Consider the following 9277-nt stretch of genomic DNA (forward strand, 5'->3'; position numbering starts at 1 on the left):
CAATTGCTGAAATGTCGAGCAGAACTACCCAGGTTAGGCGTAGTCAAGCTTGTATCTATTTTATTTACTTTGTAATAGGCTTGTAGATGCAAATAAACAAAAGCGTGACGTACTCGTGGCTGTAACCAAATAGTGGACCTCGGTTGTAAATATAGACGAATCACTTCCTTTCAGTATAAATATAGCATACGGCAAGAATGAACCGAGTACCCAAAGAACAAAACATTTCCTTAGACGCAAATTGGGATCTAGCGGCAATGAGATAAGTGCCGGAAGTAGATATGGCACCAAACTGAAGATATCACTTTCATAATATATTTACGAGTTTACAAGAAACTAAAACACTACAAAGCTGACAACTATGAACAGCTACTAGTTAGGCGCCCAAGAAGGGCGTATTGAAATCAACAGCTTTAAGGTAAACCTGAGATATAGACACACCAGGCAACGCGGATCTTGCCAGATAATTGTTCTGTAGCACTGGGTGTCATATTCTCAAAAGAAGAAATGGCAGACAAATTATATGATTCAAGAAAAGTATGGAAGAGGGGATATCTAGTTGATTGGCAATGGTAAGTACATAAAAATCACTTCTCTGAAGGCATGTAAACCACTGTAGGACATGGATATTCACACCATCAGATATCAGCAATCATTTGCACCTTACAAAGTAAATTTTACGCTCATCCAGCTTGAAGGCATTGCTAATCAGCTGAGCATGGTTGGATGCCCAGTCTGAAGCATCCTCTTCAACATATCCATCCCAAATGCAGAATCTGATGAACTAAACAAGGCAGCACATAACTTAGCAGCTTCACGGTTTGCTTCAGCTATATATAACGAAGAGCTAAGAAAGAAGTGTCATTGAAATACTAGTAGTGATTAAATTAGCAAAGAGGATAGTCAACCATTCTAAAAGAACCCCCCCAAAAAAAAAACATGGTTCTCATTGTCCAGGGCAAAAGGACTACGAAATCATTACCATCCACCAGGGATCTACCCATGAAATGCCATGGCAATCAAACTTTGATGACCAATAAGCAATAGCTTTACCTACCACCCGGAAAAAGCATTACCCAGATACCATGAATTTACGCTATTTTATTGCCAAACATCAAGGTTTACCCCTCTGTGATTCTTTTAGCAATTACAGAAACTTTTTAAAATTCGACAACATAAATCGCAATTGTAAAGGTCTATTTGCAAGGTCCCAGAACAAAGAGAAGGATTTGTAGAAAAACAATGACATAATTTTGCATGTTGACTGACTTCACAACATACACTGCACTTCAATAGAAAGAAAGACAATTTTGACCTTGTTTACACTGCATAAAAATGCAGCTAATACTTTGTATATTTTCCCACCCTCAAGTTGGTCAAGATGTTGAGTTACCTTATTACTGTGTGCCAAATCATCGAAAAAACCTGCAGTATCAAGGTTTTTCAAAGTTTTTTTCTTTTTTGTTCTTTACCTGAGAAATATTCAATGACATATATTCAATCAATACCATGCATATAAGCGACTTGGTTAAGACAATTTTTAGAGTTCAATGCTTTCTAAACAGCTTTGTTTCTGCATCCTGCATCCCTTGAGAAAAAGAGGCCTGACCCCCTAAAAATTGCAGCATTAACATGGTAGTTTAAACCACTCACATGAAATCCATCTCAAATCATCTACACAGGCATCAATGTCAATGAGAAAAAGGAAAAGAAAACGTAAAGAGAATGGTGCAATTTGCAGAGATTAAGGGAAGTAAAGCAAATATGATAACCTTAATTTTACATGAACATCTTCTTCAGCAGAACAATTACCTTGAGATAGTAATCTCGTAAGGAAATGAGACACCATCAAGATTTGGAATTGGGGGAACATGATCCTTCTTCTCATTTACAAATTTTATTATCTGAAATAAAACTTCACGGAGAGATGATTCTAGCGCTGTCCGACGAGCATTCCTCTCCTCTGAGGCAGTTTCTGCAATCGTCGACAGAGAAAGAGGCAGTGATTCTTTTAATCCCTTTAGTCAATGGACATTAAGACTTGTTATAACAAATTGCCAGGACAGAGAAAGTACCTCCTGGATCAACTACTACTTTGGGGTGATGAGACTTCCCAGAATGTGTCTTTGGATGTTGTACTGTATTCAAATTTATGTACCATTGCTCCCAGTAGTGACGCTCAACTTTGTTAGTAAACCATGTTGCCTGTTTGTTCTTAACTTCATAGAAAGACAAACATATCTGCATTGTGTTTGATGTATGTCAATAGTCTGGAAAACTAGTAATTTATTTCGTGTCATAAAACTGGAAAAATGTAAAATACATAAAACAAATGTACTCAAGATATGCAAACTGCTGTTCTGAAAGGACCACCTTTGTATAATCTAAGCAAAGTGCAAAAGACAGAAGAATCAAATAAAAGAAACCAAAATAAGCCTAGTTCTGCAAAACAAACACAAGCAAATAGGTGAACTGACAGCCAATGCTTGCTAATAAGAAAATTGTGCTACCATTTCGAGGTGATCACTTATCACCAGGAATTTGAATAGGTTTCAAGGCATAAATGACATCTATCTCAGACTTGGTTTTTCAAACTTCATCCTTTAGGCAAGGACTTTCATCAAGAACAAATATTCTTCTCTATGCAAACATAAATTATAACAAGACCAATAGCCAGTGCACCCCTCAATGATTACAAGATCTGTTCCTGAAAGGAGGGTGGTAGACAGACTTCCAACATGTTTTCAGTAAAACCAGATGCCCCCTACCCTCCAGAAATGATTGCCTCTTCACAGAGTTGCATGTTAAAATGTGTGAAGCTTGTGCTTCTTGCAATTACAAAGTCAAAATAACTTAAGTAAATTACCAAACAAAATATTCTTTTGCCATCAAGTTGTAGATCTGTCAAACACTTTGACATTTTAGAGCATCAAAATGAGCACAAGTAACCCATTATCAATACCTCGATAGAATCCAGAAGAAATCATCCCAATTTAAATTGTAAAAACTAGAATGCCTTATAATGGGATCAAATAATCATTTAGTATATTAACATATCATATATCATGCAAGTACACAATATTATGCTGTCTCAAAGTCAGTGACAATTATGAACCTGATTTTTCTTATTGGGGTGCTTCTCCACCCTGTCAATGAAGTGGTCAATCTTCTCATTTATTTTCTTTTCATGTTCAACATCACCACACTGTACCTGAAGATTAAGAAAAGAACTTCTCAATAAGTATACTCAATATCTAAAATGTTAATAAAAGTTCATAGACTCACATAAGTGATGTCAAAGAGCTCCAAGTCAACATCCTTTGGCCGCACGAGACCTAAAGCTCTGTGGAATAAAATAGTGTGTAGAATGCCTGCAAATTTTCACCTTAGGATTACTTATAATAATAGAACAAAACTTTAGAAGCTACCCACCGAAGTTATGAAAACACAACAGAGCATCAACCTCTAGAACAGCACGAAAATAGTAATCACTATACAACATACAACTACGCGAGTGTAAAGAAGCATCAATCATTTTCATTAGTTAATCTCCAATCCCGGTAACACTACATGATTTTTGTGAAAAGTAAATTGGTAATACTTGTTTGGATTAAAAGGAAATTTGTTCACTGGCATTACCAGTTGCAAAGGCTACTAACGATTATATTGGAAGAACAGTAATTGTATGATAACTTCAGCTAAACTAGAAATTAACTACTAGATATGTGAAATGGAAAACCAAGCGATTTACAAACCCGTAATACAACTAAAATGGAACAATGTCACTATTACAGACTCACAGTCCTAAAAATCATCCAAGTAAACTTTCACTTCCACTTGAAACTTGCAAAAGTTTCAACTTTAAACTAAAACCATAAGGTAATCTACAAAACCAGCTAGACAGCGTATCACGTAAAAGCTTATTCATAGTTCTCATCAACAACAAACTGAGCAGAAATAAGAGGGAGATGAACATCAGAAATTGACTCACATCGCAAAACTTCGCGTACCTCAATGTGCTCCACTTCCTGCATACAAAACACAATTGCATAGAATAAATTAGTATAAAGTAATGCTGCTTAGCTTCATCGGCGGTCAAATAAAACTGAAAAACAAAGTCAAAATTTTTAAACCTGGCGAGGTTCTGGTGGTCCAAGGCTTACCAGTTCTTTAAGCTGGCAAACTTCGCAATTCATGACGGCGTGGCAACAAGAGGAAGATCGACGATCACTGAATTATTGGACAGGAAAATTTGATCGGGGAGATGAATACCCTAAGCCTAGTGAGATGTATCCTCCTGTTAGTTTGGAGACGGAGAAGTAATTTGTTCGGCCTTTCCCAGCCGGCGAATATGGGGCAATCTGGTTTCTATCAGGCCGGGGACAAATCGGTTCCGTCGTCAGAACTCAGATGGTCGACTGAAAGAGTAAAGACTCTGTTGCTTCTGCAGCACCCCCCAACAGGGTCAGTGGATTAAATATTTTTTTAAAAAAAAGGAAAGTAATGGCAGAATTGGCAATGGGACTCTCTCTCTTTTTTTTTTTCTTTAAAAAAAAATCTGGAGGACTTCTCAGTTTTATTTTTATAGGATGAACTTTTATCTGATTTTGAGTTTCACTCTCAGCTTTATTGTGAATTCTGAATTATGAAAGAAGCAGTGCGCTTTTGTACAACCGCCATTCCTTCCTTAAAAGACAGCAATGCCCCTATCGGTTTTGTGTATGAAATTCTCACCATCAGCAACTTAAAAAAAATGGAGAAAAAAAATCAAGTCAACATGTACAAACCTGCAAACCATATGATCTTTAAAACATGAACAAACTCTGGGCCTCTTTGGAACCTGAGTTTTTTGGGAGTTTGTCTAAAATTTTACTGTAGTGCACTGTAGAAGTTTTTATAAGGTAAAAAATTTTGTAGAAGTTTTTGTAAGGTGAAAAACTTTTTTTTCTTCTTTTTTCCTTTTCTTTTTTTTTTCTCTTTCTCTTTCCCTTTCTTTTTCTTTTTCTTTCTTTCCTTTTTCTTTTCTTTCCTCTCTTTTTCTTCTTCTTCTTCCCCGTTACCTCCGCCACCCCAGCAACCTGCCAGCAACCGCCACCCCCCTCTGCCGCCGGCCTCCTCTGCCCCGCCTTCCTCCTCCCCCCGCCGCCCCCCTCTGCCCCTTCCTCCTCCCCCCGCCGCCCCCTCCCCTCCGCCACCCCCCAGCAGCATTGCCTCTCTGCCCCGCCACCCCTGCCTCTCCTGTCCCCTTCCCGCTTCTCACCATCTTTATCAAGAGCACAGTGATGAGCAGGTACAGGATCCAGCAAGACGGGAGGAAGGAAGATTCGAATGAGAGAACGGCCGACAATTACTTGGGTTAGGCGGCTCAGTGAGACAGGGAAGGGCGAACGGCTCAGGGAGCCAAATACATGAAGAAAGTTATACTGTAGAGCTCTCACTGCTTGACTGCTTCACTGCTATAGTGAAGCTCTTACTGCCTCTCGTGAGAGAGATCCTTGAGTGGAACCGAGGCCGCTGGAAGTTGTTAGTCTTTCTTTTTTTTTTTTTCCACAGAGAGGTGGGGGAGGAATGGCACCGGACGTAGAGAGAAAAAAAAAAGACAAGAGAGGAAGATGGCAGGGAAGGAAGAGGGGGAGAGGGAAAAAATGGGGAAAAAAAAGAAGAAGACCGACACCGGCACCGGAAATTGGCGTGGGAACCGGCGACGGAGCCGGAAATGGAGGTGGTGGTGGGGGAGGAAGGAGAAAAGGGGAAGGGAATTTTTTTTTTTTTTGTGTTTTGGATATTTTAAGTGTGTAGGTTAAAAATTTTGATAAATTTTTGGGGGTTCCTGTAGCACAAGTTATTAAAAAACTAGTATAATAAAAACTTGGTAAAAAACAGGGCTTCCAAACAGGCCATCTATTTTGCATCCATGAATTTGCATCAATTCCTCACTTTACACTCATGAATTTTAATTTTAGACATTTTGCACCATAAACTTTTAATTTTGAATACTTTAAACCCTAAACTTTCAAATTTGCTCTATTTAAATTCAGTCAATGATAACTTTTACAAACTTATCAACATAAAGAACCCAACAAATCAATGATAATATGTCGAAAGTAACCAAAAGTACCAAGGTATTTTTAAAAAATCATTGTCATTAATTTTCATCATCTTTTAATTTTCACTCATTTAAAAAAAAAATAGTGTGTTTGGATGGCCAAATAATGGCCAAAAATTATTTACTTACATCACCAATACAATTTTCAACACACCTTTTTATCTTCCTAATTACCTTTTTATCTCACATACATCACATCACAAAAAATACTACATTAATTATTTCAAATAATATTCCAAACTAGTAATTGATACGATATAAATCAATAATAATGTGCTAAAAATTGTCAAAAAAAAAAGCTAAGGAATCGCAATTAAAAAAGATACATTATCATCAAATTTCACCGCCCTTTATCTCGTTTATTTTGTGAATATAATCATTGATCGAATTTAAATAAGACAAATTTAAGTGTTTAGGATGCAAAGTGACCAAAATTAAGAGTTTAAGGTATAAAGTGTTCAAAAATAAAATTCAATATGTAGAGTGAGAAAAGTGATATAAGTTTAGTCCTTTAATCGTTGCCAAAGTTCTGCAATTCAATTCAAACTGTTTTATTTTAATGGCGGACATATCAACATGTAATTCAATTCAATTTTTTTTTAAAAATTTTCGTGGTGGGCAAATCGACATCTTATTAGAGTTCGAAAATTCATTTATCTTAAGCACGTCGTCCATATTCTTGATACAAAAGCATTGATCGATTTTATTTTTTTAATTTTGATTTTCTTTCAACACATATGTACTAAATGCGTAGAGGTGTGCCAAGAGAGCTCATTTTTTTTGTGATGTGCCAAAATGTTATTGGACGATTTATGGTCGTCCTTGTACGTGAGGATTGCCCCTGTTTGTGCAAACAAAAATTCCGAATGGAAATGTTATTACTCTATTTTTCAAATGAATGCTGCATGCCTTCACTTTCCCTGCACCCGATTGGACCCCTTTAGCAGCATTTTTGTTTCGGCTTTTCCATATGTGTTAGGACTTGATTGTCATCACTGTAATAACTGAGCTTAGTTGACTATAAGGACAGTTATATTACAATTTTGCCCTTCCATTATAATTTTCTTACCGGCCATAACAAATTCATTTTGTTCTCACCGTTTCCTTCTTCTTCTTCATGTTCATGTTAGGAGGTCAATTTCTATTTACCTTTGGGTTGTCTTTGTAAAAAACCATAATTCTAATCGCTGTTGACGGCTATTGGAAGGAGGACTGTAGCAGTTTCTTTGTTCTGTCCAACCCACCGTTGTTTCTTTGCTCTGTCCAACCCACCGCTGCAGGTAGAGCTATGCATTGTTGCCGGCATTTTCTTCTTGTGCTAATGGTTAGTGATGTCTTTAATTTTTCCATTCTTTTTTGTATCATTGTTTATAGCACAACATCCTATTTTCTCTTTTACATGATTGTCTTTGGGAGTTGCTTTGTTCGATTCTCATTTTCTTTTTTATTGCTCTGTTCCTTCGAAACTGCTTCTTCGTTTTGCTCTCTTTCATAAAGATTGGTCAAATGAGCTAGCTGCCAACCGACGTTTTATCCATCAGAATAGACAGAACAAGGTGAACATTTTTTTGCCCTTTGTATTTCTTTCTTGTGCAATTTTGTAGATTTGATAGGAACCTGAGCCACCTAGGTTCTTTTTTTCCCTCGGTTTATTCAAATAATGGTGATTGATAGTTCAAAGATGGAGTATATGGATTTAAACATATGGTCTTTGGATTATTCAGTTTTAGAAACTGATTTGGAAATCCCTTCTTTTACCTGAATTTTTCATTGCAAAGTACAACTTTGGAGCTAATAGAACTAGGAAAAAAGATGGAATAGCGTAAGATAAGAAATTCAGGAGGGGGAGGGTATTGCAATATAGCAAGCTATATATCTTGCTAGATTATATAGAGAACCCAAATGATGGTCCTGATGCAGTCCTCGGAGGTATTTTTATCACTAGAAAGCAGTTTTATGTGTGTCGTTTGCTGATGGGCTTCCCAGTTCCCCTAACATGTATATCTTACTTTTGTTTTGGAATCACAATGTGCAGTAGGGAAATGACAGGAAGTATCAAACGAAATTTATTCACAAGTGGTTCTTGATATCCTGTGGTCTATCATAATGGCTGGAAGTTACTTTGGTAGTTTTAGTTTGCTTTTTTGTTCTTGATATGGAGTATTCTGGCTTCACATAGTGGTGTTTTGCACGGCATTCACTAGGTGTGCGTCTTCTCAACAACCTATATAGTTTACATGTTTCTTTTTACTCTAACATCACACCAACCCTCAATGACCAATACAAGACAGGGCATAATTGCATTGATCTACGCGCAGTCATACCCACCTAGTTGTAAACTAAGCATACTAGAGATCGCCATCGCGGGAAACAGTATGAAAAGGGACAAGAAAAATGAAAAATAAAAAGAAGGCAGAGAAAGTAGGCAAAGGGCTTGATTACTAGTATTCCCAAAGGCGGGGAGCCAAGAAGAAGCTATAGCTCACCTCCCGAAGAAAAGAACAGAAACTGGTTCCACGCCACCATGGAAATTTGATTACTAGCCTGAGATGATTTCCCGAAACTGAGAAAAGCCGACGAACATCCAAATTCAAACGCCAAAAGTGATCAGCAAATTAAACTCGTCTAAATCATACGAACTCCATTGACCAAAAAAATTCCAAAAGTCTCTCAATCCAGTTTGGATTACACTTTGTTGTTGTTGTTTTTTTTTTTGGAGTTTTTCTTTAAAAAAAAAATGAAGTACGCAAGGTGTCAGGCCCTGAAAATAAAATGCGTTAATTTAGAATTTTTTTTTAAAAAAAAGACGCTGAAGGCTTTTGCTCCTTTGGCTCCTCACGAATACTAAGCATGTGTTTGGATTGCATTTTCTGTGATTTTTCATGGAAAAATTACTGTAGCGATTTGATGTATGTGAGGGAAAAAGGTAATAGAAAAATGTAATCACGGAAAACGACGTAATTTTTCGACGAAACCGGCAATCCAAACAAGGCCGAGTATTCTCAACATTCTCTTTTCAGGGTCAAATTTTGGTTCTGTCCCACTATTGGTAACGTGGGAAGGCAAGATAGACAATGAATGCTCTCATTTTCCATTTGTCTTTCAACTTTATTTACTTGCTCATGCTTGTAATTGGCTTAGCGTTCTTTACACACAGTCCAAAGTCGTGAT

General features: G+C 37.2%; 1 protein-coding gene across 4 annotated transcripts; it reads right to left on the reverse strand.

Moving 5' to 3' along the window:
* Positions 1-258: 258 nt before the first annotated feature.
* LOC113701388 (autophagy-related protein 101) lies at positions 259-4458 on the reverse strand. 4 transcript variants are annotated; one of them, XM_027222010.2, is made up of 7 exons: positions 4134-4458; positions 3992-4028; positions 3286-3371; positions 3116-3211; positions 2076-2241; positions 1813-1975; positions 259-784 (listed from the first exon to the last, which is right to left on the reverse strand). In XM_027222010.2, the coding sequence occupies exons 1-7, from the start codon at positions 4194-4196 to the stop codon at positions 709-711; spliced, it is 687 nt and encodes a 228-aa protein (XP_027077811.1). In that variant the 5' UTR covers positions 4197-4458; the 3' UTR covers positions 259-708. The 4 variants fall into 4 exon arrangements, with proteins under 4 accessions (XP_027077811.1, XP_027077812.1, XP_071913309.1 ...); XM_027222011.2 differs by having other exon boundaries at positions 4164-4457; XM_072057208.1 differs by lacking the exon at positions 3286-3371 and having other exon boundaries at positions 4011-4028; positions 4164-4343.
* Positions 4459-9277: the final 4819 nt, after the last annotated feature.

Source organism: Coffea arabica, chromosome 7c (assembly GCF_036785885.1).
Source record: "Coffea arabica cultivar ET-39 chromosome 7c, Coffea Arabica ET-39 HiFi, whole genome shotgun sequence".
Classification (NCBI taxonomy): domain Eukaryota; kingdom Viridiplantae; phylum Streptophyta; class Magnoliopsida; order Gentianales; family Rubiaceae; genus Coffea; species Coffea arabica.